The following is a 17,011-nucleotide window of genomic DNA, read 5'->3' as shown; positions in this document are numbered from 1 at the left end:
ATAAAATTATGCAATATATATGTAAAGTAAAGTTGGAAGGGACCTTGGAGGTCATCTAGTCCAACCCCCCTGCTCAGGCAGGAAACCCTATACCGTTTCAGACAATGGCTGTCCAGTCTCTTCTTAAAAACTTCCAGTGTTGGAGCATTTACAGCTTCTGGTTGCAGGTTGTTCCACTGGTTAATTGTTCTAACTGTCAGGAAGTTTGTCCTTAGTTCTAGGTTGCTTCTCTCCTTGATTAGATGTATGTATGTATGTATGTATGTATGTATATATGTATATGTATGTGTGTGTTTGCATTTTATTATTTTCTGAGGCATCACTGTACAAGTTTACATCCAAACAGCATGTATAGATTTACAGCAGAATGCTTTTGCAAACTTGTACTTAAGTGCAAACATTAATATCTTATATGAATAGAAATCATCCCCTGAAGTAAGGTAAGGTCAGATTTAGCCACATCCTGGATGAGTGGCTTTGCAGCAACATACATTTTAATCACTGACGGAGCAGTAAAAAATGCAAGGATGCTGGTCCCAATAGTGGTGGAAAGAAGTCAATGACTGAGAAACAGATGCTTCTACATTTCCGGATATTAGATTCCAAATTCTGAGTTCCAGTGATTGAGAACCAATCCAGTGTTGAGTGAAAAACGAGTTTCCATTAAAAAGCAAGCGGGATGGTGCAAAAAGCAGACTAAGGGGAAACGAAAAGTGATCTTTATACATTTTAGCTATACTGTTTAGTTTTTAAAGCGGAAGAGAGTGAGCGCGCACGCGCGTACAGAGAGAGAAAGAGAGAGAGAGAGAGAGAGAGAGAGAGAGAGAGAGAGAGAGATTGTTTTTCCTAATTTTCAGTGACCTGCACTAAATGGAATATAATTGAGAAAGATGGCGAAGCACAGTTGAGTTATCAAGCATTAATTTCATTCCTCGTGTCCCCCAGTACTTATAGTTGCGGGAAAGTGAATGGGGGCCGTCGCGTCCTAACTATACTGATGAGAAAAATCCCAGGGAGTTTGAAGCGATTGGCGAGAGCCGGGAAGGAAGGCGGGGGGGAGCGAGCGGATAGGCGATTTTGCGAGTGCTACCCAAGCAAGCACCAGCATTCACTAGCCGGGGTGCGTTGGCGGGAGGCGCGCCCTCTCCCTTGCTCGTTCTCTTTAATTCAGCTCCTCCCCCCGTGGTTGTGGCTTTCCCTTCCATCAAAAGCCCGATCAAGAACGCCAGTCTTTTGGTAGGGGGGGCGGGAATCCGAAAGAAAGAAGAAAAGAAAGAAAGAAAGAAAAAGAAAAAAAAAGATACCGCTTTCCCCTTTTCTGTAGCTTCAAATACGGCAGGGTCGGAAACTTCTGTGGAGTTATTGGCATCTTTTATTATAAAAAAAATAATTAAAAACATTTTTTTTAAAAAACAAAACTACTACAGCGTCCCTCTTTCGATTTGCGTTTTATTTTGTTCATTTCCCTTTTCCTCAAATCAGTATTGCTTTGTTTTTGATCTTCCCCAACCACTCCTTGGGAAATGGGAAAAGTTACTAGCTGGTACCAAGGGTGGCATTTCGCTTTGCTCGCCGCTCGGACCTGGCTTTTGATCCTTACTTTTGGCTTTATCGGAGCAGACATCACTTGCCGATCGTGCCGCTGGCAGGTGCAGCAACAGCCGCAGCAACCAGCCCAAGGATTATTAATGAACTTGAGGACGGCACGAGGAGGCGATGAAGCCGGAGAGATACCTGTGGATAAAAGAGGTGAGAAGCCCGCGGACCGCAGGCAAGAGGCGGCGGATGCCGGGAGTCCAACCTTTGCTGCTTCTGCTGGGGACAAACGTGTCGGGATGGGATCAAAGGGTTGGATGGGACCGAGCAAAGTGACTGGCGAGCTCCCAGAATTTCCCCCGATCCGCCCCAGACTATCTCCTCCGGATGTTAAGAGGCCCAGCCGCAAAAAGTTAGCCTCGGCTCCCGCTCTATTTCCAGTGGGGAGCGGGGGCCGTCGAGGGGCCAGTCCGGAAGCCGGCCGGGGTTCCAGATCGGCGCTCCTGGGCCGGTGGAGGAATAATCGGAACGATCGGAGGCGGCGGTCGAGTCGGAAGCCCAGAGGAGCTCCGGCCGAAAGAGACGCGCAGCTGGAGAGCAGGGCACGGGCAGCGCCAGAGCAGCTGCTGGCAAAAGCCACGCGCTTCCGACAGGAAGAACTCAAACTGACGAGCACGACCTTTGCTCTGACTGGAGATTCGGCGCATAACCAAGCCATGGTGCACTGGTCGGGCCACAACAGCAGTGTGAGTATCCATAACAATTAAGCAACAGAGCACAGTGCACAGGGCAGGGAGATGGCGCTCTCCAAGCAAACATTAAATCCTTCCCCGCTATTTGCTTTCGAGCAAGATGTAACCGGCTTTCCCTTTCCTCTCTGCTGAAAGGATGATGATGATGATGATGATTGATGATGAATGCAACAACAATCGATCATAGCGGCAGTAGTAGTATCGGCTCCTTTTGGAGGAGTTTCTTTCCCCCCCCTTTTTTTTTTACAATCTTATGTTTGTTGTATGTGAAGTGGTTTTTAAGGCTTCCTTTTCCAAGCAGAAAGTTTAATGCTCTGCTTGGTACTGCCTTGAATTGCATTTGCCAAGAAATACAAATTTAAAAGAAAAGCTGATCTTTGGGTAGGCTAAGGCTTTCTGAGATTATTAGAATAAAAGTGTATGTGAGAGACCTAGGGTGGAATAAGCAAAGCAAAAGTAAAAACATTTCACATTTCAGTCCGCCTATATTTTCTTGTCATCACATAGTAACAAATATCAACATTTAAGGATTAAGCACTGGAAATTTAATAAAACATCCTGTTAGGAGTTGAAGCTCTCTATCTGCCAAATAATATCTTCTGATTGCTATCTATTCTTATGTCCTGTCTATTCATTCCTGTTCAGAAGAAATTTATCTTTATTTATGTTCATGAATCAGCCAATCTTTTCTTTTCCTTTTTACAGTTTCAAACTTCAGGATATTAATTGCTTTTAGAAAGTGTATACAATTGTCTTCCTGGTGCTGGAACACTATATCAGAAAATGTTTGTCATCTGTACACTGTCACTAGTTCATTATTTTCCTAGCTTTTATTCACGAGAGGGTGTCACCTACAATAAAAGATCATTGAGGCTTACCTACTGTTATAATCTCCTTTAGACTGCTCCCGATTCCTTTCCCATTCCCTTATTCTTTAAAAATGGCATAGTTTTCAACTCAATGCTCAGTATCTGCCTTTAGCTGTCTCTATTCGTTTGGGTAGAAAATCACAGTTTTCTCTCACCTGTTGTTCTTGGGTTTATTCCTATAGTTCAAATGAGATGTTTTCTCTGTTCTGTATGTCTGGTAATCCAATTCTTACATTGTAAGAGTCTTTACAAAAAGTAATTCTAGTTTTCCACGGTGTCCTATGCTGCTGTAATGAAGATCAATCCAAAGGAATAAAGAAACTTGTTTAACAGCAGTGTTTTGCAGACTGAATCTTGTTTTTTGGAAAAACTTTTTAGGGAGAACTAGGGTAATGCAGGCTGGGGCTCTCTATATAATAGATTCAGAGTTAGCCTTCTAGGAGAAATTAAAGGGAAACAAAGAAATAGAAAAGACACCAAACAAAAAATGAGATAAAGTTGACTCTTATTTAAGGTTATATAATTTATTGACAGCTTTCTTTGCTCCTGTCATTTACATTTATTTGTATTGTCAATTTAGTTATTGTAAAATGGCAAAGTTAGATGTCTGATCATTATAATATAAACCCTTTATGAACATATTACAAAATATTAATTTTACTGTGACTATTTAGTATTCATATGGATGTCACCAGCACTTTTAGACTTAATCGACTAAACTTTAATTTGATAAGCTTTTCAAAAACTTTGTAATCAAACCACACAAGCAAAAAACCTGCTTCGCTTTCCCCTTTTTACTCATTTTGGCTATCAAATGTCTGATACAAATCCATTAAAAGCAATCCATCTTGAACTTTAGACTTCTAAAGCTGATAGAACAAGTTTGTCATTGCTTAAACAAGAAATGTCTTCGTATCTTGCAACTTAAAAGTAGAATAAATCCTTGAAAAACAGAGCAGATTACATGCTTTACATTAAAACAAACTATAATTCTGATTATTAAAGTTATAATTTTCCAAATTTCTTATTTTTCCTCATTGCTTATTTCTGAGGGTGGGGGGTAGGGAGGGAAGTTCTTCAATTAATTTGGTGGTGTCCTTTAACATATGAAGTGTTTGGAGGTATTTTTACATAGAAGATGTCAATCTTTCCTTTTCTAGTTGTGGATTTGTTCACTAGATATTCAGCACAGGGCATTGTGTGAATAATGTAGAATTGAGAGCTTCAGGCATTCCTTAAATGGTTTCTCAGTGAATAAAATGAAAACGGTGCTGAGTCATTCTGTTTAGCTGAAGAAAAGCCTTTTGTGATATCTACTACAATCTTAAATGATCTTGTTTCTAAAGTGAAAGTGTCATGTTACCTACAATTTCTCATGTTAAGTTTTTAAAATAAAATTCATTGTTGGCCAGTTTCATCTAGACAATCAGGACAATGTAAAAGGATTAATTTATGCAACAAAACTAAAGCTGAGTTTTGCATCAATTGTTGAGTAGTTGTTTTGTCTCTACAACCATAAATTACATGCTTGGTTTGACAAGTAGCAGACGTCATAGTGGCACCAGCAGTGATGTAGTCTGAAATTATTTCCCTTCGTAACATCTGCTCTTTCCTTTATATCTCACCAGGTCAGTCCACATTCAAATCCTATTTACTAGTTGTCCATCCTGAGAATAGTTGTTGCTTACTTCAACATTTGTCCTTTTTTAATGCAAATAAAATATAATCATTTGCATTCTTATTATCCAGATATTTTAGGATACCTTTGATGCATTGAATAAAGTGCATCTGGAAGATATTTTATATTAAAACCAGGGTTTGTTTTGATATGTGATTTGTACATTATCCATATGTAAAACTAGGGCGGGTTAGATTGAATTTTTATCTTGCCCAATATTGGATTCTCCTAGTGGCCAACCAATGCCTATGAGATATCAACAAGTAAGACCTGAATACAATAGCACTTCGCCACTTAGGTTTCTCAGCAATTGATATTCAGAAGAATAGTTCTTCTATTACAGGACATAATATATAGCTGTCATGACTAGTTGTTGTTTTATCCATTAATTTTTTTCTAAGATATTTAGTTTTACAGCCATCACTATATCTTGGTGGTGAAATTGAGAGGCTAATGGTGTATTTTAATACATTTTTATTATCACTGATTAACCATAGCTGTCTATACGACACATTGGATTAAAGAGGAGGTATTTTAATGAAATAATGAGACTCCCAGCCAGTTAGCTTTGGAAATTTCTCCTCCATAGAGAAATAAGCATTTGGATTTACTGCTTGACAGGCAGTAGAACTGACTCTATGGTTAAAAATAAATATTTGCTTGAACAAAAGGAACCCAGAGTGTTCCTTTTGGTCAAGTGTTTAAGAAACCAAGTGCAACTTTCAAAGTTAACTAATCTGTAATTCTTTTGTAATGATATCAGGTAGATTCATGAATGTGTGTATGTGTATGTATAGGAAGGATTTTAAAAGCTTCTGTGATAATGTCCATAAATGGTTCTTTTTTGGCAACTCTGAAGAATGTTGCATAAATGGTAAATATTAACAGGCACTAGCTGTTGCTACTGTCTCCAGAAAGTCTGCTTTTGGAGAAACCTATATTTAAATCCTGTTTCAGCTATGAAGTTTTGAAAATTTCACATCACTCACTATAGATTACCTCACATGAATGAAAGTATGTATGCGAAATCCTTGGAAGAAAAATGAAGCCACAAGTGTAATAAAGCTATATTGATCAGGTTTCAGATTTAAAACAAGGTTCTGAGCTTTTAATTGATATATAATAGTTCAGAATAGAAATCAAAGATATGCAAGACTAGATCTTTGATTTCTAGCTTCCATGTAGCCATTAAAGATTCACAACTGATTCAGAAAAGATGGTAGTAAATACTGAAAGTTACAAGGAATGATATGAATATTGTTACTGTATTTGCTTTTGTGTTGGATATTCCTTTGCAATTAAATGTTGATATCATAACTTTTTAAAAGTCAAAAATAGTAGCTATTTAATTTTTTTCATCAGTAGAAGAGCAATACTGTTGAAACTGTTTCTTTATACTTTTCAGATTCAAGCATGGCTTTCAGGCTTGTTCGGAATTTTACATGTCTGACATTTATATTTATTTGTCCAAATCACTTTGATTAAGAAACAAAAGTAGAATGGGACATATTTGCATCATCACAAAGCCCAAACAATATATTCTCAAAAGGATTAAGGTATTATTATATCCCTGCCCAGGATTTCCTATGTCTCCTTAGAAGAAGAACACAACCAATACATTTATTTGTGTCTTTTGTTGTTTCTTCATTTCTGTTGTCCATTCTTTTGACAACCATGTATTTAAAGGGAAATACTCTGTCCTGTGGTGTCTAGCTACAAAGGCTTTCAAGCTGAAGTCAGCCTTTTGACTTAGATCAGGTTAGGAAATAAAATGCTTTTGTTGTCCCCACATTTCACAAATGTGTGAAATTCTCTTGGATTCTGGCATTTACGTTAGTTGCAAAGAGGTCAAAAGATTTGAGCAAACATTGTGTTTTTCATTTGCAGTAATCTCCCCCACAGTTATGCAGACTTTTATATGCTTCAATTAAATCCCAAGAGAAGATGTACGATAGAATGCCTGCTTGGAGGCTTTTTCAGTTTAGGAAGCCTGGGCAATCAGGGAAGCTGCAGAATGATGGAGAGATGTGTTAACATCAACAACCTTCTCTACCTTTCAGTAATAATGTGAACTCAAAATGCCAGCCAAAGGAAATTCTAAAAATATTCTAAAGTATCCTGAGAATAAGCAATTAAAACAAAAGCCTGTTTTGCAAAAGAACATTTGGAAGCTGGATAATGAAATTTTAGCACGGTACTTCTCTTCTGCAATGGCTGATAAGGATAGCGATGCTAAATATTTCTCCATTTGAGGTTGACTCCTGGTGACTATATGGACCGTGCAAATCATTCCATGAGAGAATGTGACATGACCAGATAATCTTTTGAAAACTTTGAAACAAGTGCACTGAGTCAGTCACTTTGAGGAGTCATCCAGATGGGCATTTCTTTTTTTAATTTGCCAATAAAACTCCTCACTGAACAATTTGCACAAGCCTCACGAAGAGAAAATGATGGAAGGTAGCTTGAAACTTAAGACTCGCTCTCTGGTCCCCCTCTGGCATGAACATGTCCCACTAATCATTTGTATGACACTCTGTCATGATGTTAACTTTCCTTTCAACCTTCTCACAGTTGCCTTTAGTTGTTCCAGTTTAAAAATTCTTTTTTTCTTTCTTTCAATGACACAATTTTTGTGGTGGATTCATGCTCAATCAGTGATAGAGCAGTGTGGTTGCTGGCACAATTAGGGATGGGATAGGTATTTCATATTACTACAACTTCCATTTGCTCCATGGGATTTGGCCTCCAATTTAGCTTCAAGAGAGATTGGACACCTGGTTTCTGTAGAGCCATCTGACCAGACAGTGCCTGATGCTTTCTGAAGCATGTGACAGATCTTATGTGGACTTATAAACAGGGATATATTTTGCTGTCTGTGAGGCTGGTTCTGTCACCATCTTGAATATGCTACAGGTTTTCAGTGCTACAAGATAGAACTTCACATGATAATAATTTTACTGGTTTATTATTCTGGTAAGAAGTGATGGCACAATTTTGCCTGGTTTTTTTTACAGCTTCATGATTGCCCATAGGCTACTTCCAGGTCCTGCTAGTCACAGAGATAGAACAGGACTCCCTGCTAGCAATGCCATTCCCTTGCAGCATTAGTTGAAGATGGAACAGACCTATTACCAATCATTCTCTCCCATTTTACTGTACAACCTACCTTTGTTCCTGCAACCACTCTTTCTGAAGTAGACTTTTAGACCAAAGACACTAAACTCCTCCACGGCAGTAACTTATTACTCAGGTAATTTGACACATGACTAAATCTAATGTTTCAGACACCTGCCTACACTCATCTAACCTCATCCTATCCATATTAGAGAATGATTGATAGTGGTCCTCCTGCTGATAGATAATTCTTTGTGGGAAGAAAGAATCACTTTTCTTAAATTGTTGTACCTTAAAATAGTAAGGATTGCATTAATCACCAGTCTTGTCAGTGAGCAATCATGGCAGTAGTTTTACCGTAGTTTGCTTGCCCTTTGCAAGCCATAGTTTTACCCCATGGCTTGCCCTTAGCTTGGGGTATACCACAGATAAAATATGGAACATTACGTTATTTTATAGTAAGTGTTCTGTTGTCCTTTCACACAGGTCAGTGCAGATAGGCAAAAAGTTGTAATTGACATGATTTTATGGGAACCCTCCAAATTCTGGTTCATTACACTGTAGATAAAGTGGCAACTTTTTCTGGGCTTGACTTTCAGAGCCTAGGAATATTCAAGCTCCTTTCTTTTTGTGATGGTTTGTCAATTTCTCTTTTTGAGACATTTCAATGGGAGCATGATTTGGCAATAATAAGGATGAATAAAGGTAACTGTTGATTTCCATATCACTGTTTCTTTTTTATATGCTTCATTGTATTGTGTTTATTATTGCAATTCACCAAGTAGAAACTGAAAATACAAAGGAATGGGAAGATGGAACATTGCTCTATCCCATAATAATAAATTTTAAACTAATCCAATAATTAAACTTTATTATTTTGTAATTAAATTTGCATTGATTGATACAGCATGTTTGACACTGTTCTTTTTTAAAAAGTGAGAAGCTATAATCATGTTCCAGAATCACATGTTGTGTAATTACCATTGTTTATAGAATAGTATAAATTTGCTTATATACTTCTCAGAGTTATTTTTTTAAAAGAACCCCATAATTTTCCTCCTCATACTAAGACTAATAGAATTACTTGAAAATGAATGAAACATATTACATGCTTGAAATAAAGCATTATTATTAAAATTAAACTTTAAGGCTGTAGGAACAAATAACTCAGTCAGCTAAATAAATAGCCTCTCAAAATAGTTACTTAACACTGAGGTGGCAAGGTAAAAGGCAAGTCTTCATACATAGCAATAGAAACAAGTCAGTAACAAAGGATGGAACCATAGCAACCACAGAATTGGGCAACTCTAGCCATGGAGGCATTTTTTGCCAAACAGTCTTACATATCATTCCCTGCTTAAAGCCTATGTAACTTTCTAAAACAAACCAGCTTAATGAAAACGAATGAGTGAAAACATCTGTTTCTTCCCTTCAAGAAGATTGATTGTATGTAAAAGCAAAATGTAATACCATGTACACACTGTATATATATTCGTACACATTGGCCAATATGACTCTGTGGCATAAATCAAAACACTCTCCAGAAAAATAAGCTACACCTTTAGAGAAACCTATAGTTAAATCTCTGGCTAACCATATAAAGAAATCAGATTCAGGAGAAAATATTTTTACTGTAAGTTGATTGCTAGAGAAATAATTGTGATAATATTCCATGCTGTTTTATTTCAAAATCAAAGTGATTACTAAACAGGGCAATGATAATGCAACATTTTTTCTTTAAATATATTATTTGTAGATTGGTATGCTTTGTTATCTGTTAATAAATGCATATATATATATATATATATATATATATATATATATATATATATATATATATATATATATATATATATATATATATATATATATATATATATAATAAAGGGAACACAAGATAAGACATCCTACTATTAAATATAGTACATTGTGTTGTTTAAGTGTTCCCTTTATTTTTTTTATTTTTTTGAGTAGCATATATATATATGTGTGTGTGTGTGTGTGTGTGTGTGTGTGTGTATTTCAGCCTCCCTAAAATTCTTTATTAGCAATTTGAATAATTTACACAAATAATGAGCTGTCATAAGTTGTGACTATACCCTGTAGATAGCCTTGAGTTAGGCCAAAACAGGAAAGAAAGAGTTAATTAGCAAGGCATATTCAAATGACTTGACAAATATTTAACACACACACACATATATATACATATACATATATACATATATATATATATATATATATATATATATATATATATATATATATATATATATATGTATATATATATATATATATATATATATATATATATATATATATATATATATATATATATATATATATATATATATATATATATATATATATATATATATATATATATATATATATATAAGGTATAGGTTCCCCTGCACATGCGTGCTAGTCGTTTCCGACTCTAGGGGGCGGTGCTCATCTCTGTTTCAAAGCCGAAGAGCCAGCGTTTGTCTGAGCACGTCTCCATGGTCATGTGGCCAGCATGACTAGACGCCAAAGGCGCACGGAACGCTGTTACCTTCCCACTGTAGTGGTCCGTATTTTTCTACTTGCATTTTTACATGCTTTCCAACTGCTAGGTTGGCAGAAGCTGGGACGAGTAACAGGTGCTCACTCTGCTACGCGGCACTTGGGATTTGACCTGCCAAACTGCCGACCTTCTGATCAACAAGCTCAGTGTCCTAACCCACTGAGCCACTGCATCCCATACATACATACATACATACATATATACATATATACATATATACATATAGATATAGATATAGATATAGATATAGATAGATATATATAGATATAGATATATAGATATAGATATATATAGATATATATAGATATAGATATATAGATATAGATATATATATATTAGCAGTGCCTATGAGGATGGTTCTCAGAACTTGAACTTTTTTTTGTAGTATTTTAGGCAATTTTAGTTTGGAGTATTTCTCTTTTATACTCGGTTAACAGTGATAATAGAATCCAAATAACTCCAAACTGATCATATTTGAGATGAAAAAATATCAGATAATCTGTGTCTCTGTGTGCACTCATGTTTTAAAATGCAGATGTTTAAAAATACATGATAAACATGTAAAGTACAAAAAGGACCACTAAGCCTAAGATAATGCCCCCCAAAAACCCTTCTTGCCCCTTTTTTAGGTTTGAGGCATCATTGTCTTCTGTTCTGAATGCTCCACAAATCTCTCATATATTGGGCTGATAGGAAACCAAATGTTAAAGTCAGAAAACTTTCAATAGAGATAAACCAACGCAAATTGCAACTAACCCTTGAAATAGAAAATTGTTTTCCTGTCAGAGAAGCTTTCATGCATCAGAACTAAATGAAATGGCAGCTATAATTCTTTTGTCTTTGTGATAACCCATCTCCAGATATCACTCTATTGTAATATCCAACTTCTAAATATGTAATTTCCTTCACTAAGAAGCCCTGCAAATATAACCTCTATCAAGTGGTGGGATTCAAATATGTGAAAAATTGGTTCTCTGTGTGGATGCTGCTTCCGGAAGTCCATTCTGGGCCTGGGCAAGAAAAAATTAACTACCGGTTCTGCTGAAGTGATGCAAACTGGCTGAATCCCACCACTGCCTCTATCCATACAGAATAACTGTATTGATGAAAAGGAATTAAGGAAAGATGATTGATAAACTTTGAAAGACTTGGCTTGATGTGGTATCACATGGTTAAACTGAATATACGATTCCTTCTGTAGTGAGGGGTTATTTAGCAAGAGAACTTAGTCAAGAATTCATCATTTTTGAGATGATACTGAATATAAAATTATATTCACATTATATTAACCATATTAACCACAATTTGTTTATCATGATCATATAAACCATCTTTAACTAACATCCTTGACATTTTGTAGAAGGCCAAAAGAAATTATGGATAATTTTTAAAGGTAGCCCCAAACAATATTCATTGCAGTAAACCCAAAAGGAAGTTTCAGAATGTAGATAATTGCTATTGTTCTTGACAATGCCTGGTCTGGGGGCCTGCTCAACATGCAAACCTGATATTTTAGGGGAAAATATAGTCTCATCCAAAATAGGTTAAACCTCATTCAGATGGGCAAATGAATATGCTGAGATTGCATGGAAATAAACATGCAATCTCTCCATTTGAAATTTGTGACATAAATTGATTTTAAAGGGGTTGAACTTTGTGTTTATCGATTGCTTGTAAAACGAGAGTTAGATCAGGCTTGTGACTTTTGCACCCTCAAAAATGTGTTACAGTCCAACTTTAACTGAGGAAAGGTAGACAGTAACTGCTTAAACTGTGTTCGGTGTTCAGAGACATGAGGTTTCTGAATATCAGATCCTGGGAACAAACAAAAGAAGGAGCTGTTGAAAATGTCATACCTTGTGTTAGCTTACATTGATATTTGGGGATGATACTACAGATTTGTGAGACTAAATTGCTAAGCTTGTAAGCCGCCCTGAGTCTTCGGAGAAGGGCGGGATATAAATGGAATTAAAATAAAATAAAATAAAATAAATGGATCTTGTCCTTCTGGCATTAAGTAGTCTTTAGTTTATCTTTACTCTTTAAGTCAGATGTAACTTTTGCAGGAAAAGTATTTGTATTCAGATCCAAAATTAAATAATACTTTTAAATTTAATTTATTGTGCAGTAAAAACATGATAGTGAGCAGTGACATGAGTGTTGTCACATTCTTATGTGCTTAGTCCTATGTATAACAGGATGCCTATTGTACGAAACAGCCAATAAAAATTAGAATATAAGAGAATTGTCAGAGCTATTGAAGAACAAGTAAAAAGGGTTTCTTCGGCCCAACTGTGCAATGGGTTTAGGATTTAAGTTCAATGTTAATTTTCAACTCTTAAAAGTAATTTCCTTTTTTTCTCAGCAGGTAATTTCTATATTGCATTTACTCCAAAGAGGAAAAACATGGCTCCTCCAAATAGAATGAAGTAGGATGTCTGTTTAACAAGAATTACCAGTCCTAATGTGTATGCATAGATATATATCTAGAAATAAATGCTATACCAAGTACCCTGTATCTACTACCTAGATACTCAGTTATAAATGTTAACCTTCAAAATGGATGGAAATTACATTAGCTCTTTTCCAGTCCTCTGGTAGTTTCCCAGTGCTCCAGGATCTTTGAAAAATATAGTTCAGTGGCTCTGAGATCACATCTGCCAGTTTCTTGAGAACCTTGGGGTGTAATCCATCTGGTCCTGGTGATTTGGACTCATCTAGTTTGGATAGGTGCTCACTTACCATTTTCTTGCCTACCTTAACTTGTGTTTCTAATCTATTTTTTTATGGTACTGTTTTTGATAGGTTGGACTGTTTTTTCCCTTTGTGTAAAGACAGAGGCAAAAAATGAATTAAATAGTTCTGCTTTCTCCCTGTTGCTTGTCACCTTCTTGCCACTTTTCCCCACTAATGGACCAATCATTTCCTTAACTTTTTTCTTGTTTTTTTACATGTTGAAAGAAGCTTTTTTTGTTATTTTTGACTTTGGTCACAAGCCTTAGTTCATTTTGAGCCTTAGCTTTCCTCACTTCATCTTTGCATGCTCGGACTATTTGCTGATATTCTGCTTTATGTGCCCCTCTTTCCACTTTTTATACTTTTTTATCTTTCAGTTTATCAGAGAGTTCTTTATGCAGCCATGCTGGTTTCTTTTGAGAGCTGTTATTTTACTTCTTTGTTGGTATTGTGCTAGACTGGGCTTTTATTATCTCACTTTTCAAAATTTCCCAAGCTTCTTGAGTTGTTTTCCCCTTGAGGATTCTCATCCATGGAATCCTTCCCAAGCCCTCTTTAAGTTTATTAAAATTAGCTCTCTTAAAGTCCAAGATTCTAGTTTGACTGTGTTCTATTGCTTGTACTTCCATAATATTGAATTCCAACATTGCATGATCACTTCCCCCCAAGGTTCCTGTGGCTTTAACACCTTCTATCATTTCATCTCTGTTAGTGAGAATTAGATCCAATATGGCTAATCCCCTAGTTCCCTTCTCTACTTTTTGGGAGACAAAGTTGTCTGCTAGGTTTGTCAGGAATCTGTTTGATCTTCCACTTGGTGCAGAGTTTGTCTCCCAGTTGATGTCAGGGTAATTAAAGTCTCCCATTACTATTGTGATGTGCTTCCTACATACCTTAGTTAGCTGACTAGTAAAAAGTTCATCTATTACCTCTGTTTGGTTGGGTGGCCTATAGTATAAACCTATGGCAATGTCATTTCCCCCCCTTTTATATTGACCCAAATGCATTTAAGACAGTTTTCATCATTGTTGTGCTCTATTTCTGTAGAGATGTATTTATTTCTTATAGAGAGAACAACTCCACCTCCTCTTTTATTTGGTCTGTTTCTTTTAAATAATTTAAATCCCCCTAGCTGTGTGTTCCATTTGTGGGTTTCAACCCACCATGTTTCAGTAATGGCAACAATATCATATCTACCCTCATTTACCTGAATTTCTAGTTCACCCTGTTTACTGTTCATACTCTGTGCATTGGTGTGTAGACATTTGAGTCTTTTATGACTGACTCTGTGTTTACTTTCTGCATAACCTGTGTGGTGCTTGAGTTCCCCTATTTTCTTACCACCTGTTTGGTTAGTGCACTTTGTGTGGCACTCGCTATTAAAAGTTTGATTTTGCTTGATAGCAAGGTTGATATTCTTGTCCACACACAGATCTATGTTACATGCATTGCTAACTCTGTAATTTTTTGATTGCCGGGGATGTTCTGTATCAATTAACTCACTGTCCCCATTGTTTAGTTTAAATATTGCTCCAGAAAATCTCTGAGTTTATTGCCAAGTAACTCAGTCCCTTACTTTGATGGATTCAAACCATCTCTTTTGTACATTGTTTCATTGGACCAGCTACCGACATCGTGGCTAATGTAACTAAAGCCTTCTCCTTACACCACTCCTTTAGCTACATATTGAATTGTGCTATATGCTGGCCTTTTCTATTTTGCTCCTTATACACTGGTAAAACCTCTGAAAAAGTAAGCCTACAGCCTATCCTGCTAAGTTCCTGCCCCAAGCTCTGGAAATCTGGAAATACATTTGGACTTCATTCATGTGGACCCATGTTTAAGAAGCAAAATCTTAGAAATGAAGTTGTTACTGTAGAAAGTATAAGTGTGGGTTTTTTCTAATACATTCTTCCAAAACAACAACAACAACAACAATAACAACAATAACAACAGTAGTCTAACCACAGATACCATTTTTGATTCTGGAGGCCACATCTACCATTTTTCATTTTGTGTTTGGCCACACTTACCCTAATGGCCATGAGTAAGGATTTCTACACTAGCAATACTAGTCACAACATGTTGTCAAGGTTCTAAGCATGCCAATAACTAGATTCAGCACTGTACATTTTACCTGTAGACTTTATTTATATGACAGGTTGACAAAATGAACCCCACATTAAATATTGCTAGGTGATAGAAAAGTTTAACTGGAATTTATATTAATTTTCATTTGCTTAATGTAACATAGAATGCATTTTAAATGCTTCCGGTGGCGACGTGGCGCCGAAGACAGCCGCCTTCGGGCTGTCCGCTCCGCAGCTGTGTTTTTCCATCGTAAACAGCGCCGATCAGCTATTTAGATGGATTTGAAGCCCCCTCCTCGGGAGAAGAGGAGGGGGTGAGGCCCCAGGTAGGGGTTGAGCTCTCCGGGGCCGCCTGAGCTGAGAGTTTGGGCGGCTGAAGGATTGAGCCCCCCCCGAAGCCTGGGTTGCTCCGAGCTGCGCAGCGCCCCTGCTCCAGGATTTATGGAGCAGAGCCAGGCGTTAGCAACCACCCCTGCCAAAAGGAAATACTTTTGATTATCAAGATGCAGGCAGAGCGGTACAGGAGGTCAAGGTGATGTGGACTCTTATCTTTACTCTCTAGCTCAATGGATTTTATAGCTTTAAAGTGAAAGTGCGCAATAAGTGAAAGTGGGGGAAGATGGCGGCTAAAACTTCTAAAGCTCTTCGGAGTGCGGGGTCTTCCCTGGTGCAACAGACCTCATTGCAAGCTTTGCTTCCTCCTGCACCTCCTCCGGCATTGACGCTTAAGGATTTACAAGATGCTCTTGGAAAGCATTCACAATTGATGTCTGACATGATGGATGAAAAGTTGAAAAAGTTGGAGGAGAAAATGGAGGAGAAATTGGAGAAATTGGAGAAGAAGATGGAAGAGAAGTTTAGAGCAATGAGGGTGGACATGTTGTCTATGATTGAATCTGTAGCTGAATGTGTGCAACAGCTGGATGTAAAAGTGAAGGATCTCAGTCAAAAGAACTCTATATTAGAAGCAAAGGTATTAGAAAATGAAAATATAAGGGATAAAATGGACGGAGAATTGAGCCTTGCTCAGTATCATCAGATGCAGTATGCTATTAGAATCAGGGGTTTAAAGGAGAACTGTAAAGAAGATTTAAAGCAGCTGATTTCTGAGGCTCTGGAAGGGGTATTGGGCCAGCCAGCATCTGAAATTGAGGGAAATATGGACAAAATTTTTCGTGTAAATTCATGGATTGCAAGACAAAGGAAGTTACCCAGAGATGTGGTGGTCTATTTTACAAAGAGAGTAATTAGAGATGAAGTTATTCAAGCTGCTTATGATACTAAACTGGTAGTGGCTGAGCAAGAAGTCTTGGTTTTAAAAGAGATTCCTCCGAAGATTTTAAGGAGAAGGAAAGATTTTGCATTTCTAGTACAGGAACTTAAGAAATGTGATATTAAGTTTAGATGGGAGATTCCAGTTGGACTGGTGGTGACGCATGAAGGTAAAAGACATCGTCTGGTTACTGTGGCCCAGGCACGTGATTTTTATAGCAATGTGTTAAAAGCAACCCCCCTATCATTTTTGGAAGCTGTAAAGGGATACGGCGAGGGAAAGCTTCAAGATGTTGCAGACAGACAGATAGAGGACAATGGTGTTGGAGGGGATCAAGATACAGTTTCATCGGATGTTGCAGGAGGCCAGAGGATGATGCGTGCCGCCCTAAGAA

The 17,011-nt window shown here is 37.2% G+C and overlaps 1 protein-coding gene across 1 annotated transcript in view; it reads left to right on the top strand.

Annotated features, from left to right (window-relative positions):
* Positions 1-940: 940 nt before the first annotated feature.
* LOC308668419 (VPS10 domain-containing receptor SorCS1-like) overlaps positions 941-17,011 on the top strand; it is a gene marked incomplete at its 3' end in the record, with an annotated part of 415,624 nt that continues 399,553 nt past the window's right edge. The window contains 1 exon segment of the mRNA XM_081328297.1: positions 941-2,282. Within this exon segment, the coding sequence (XP_081184423.1) occupies positions 1,524-2,282 (759 nt within the window). The 5' untranslated portion in view covers positions 941-1,523.

This window comes from Vipera berus (assembly GCF_964194415.1).
Source record: "Vipera berus genome assembly, chromosome: 5".
Classification (NCBI taxonomy): domain Eukaryota; kingdom Metazoa; phylum Chordata; class Lepidosauria; order Squamata; family Viperidae; genus Vipera; species Vipera berus.
Note: the sequence above shows the minus strand (reverse complement) of the source record. Positions and strands in the feature narration are given on the sequence as shown.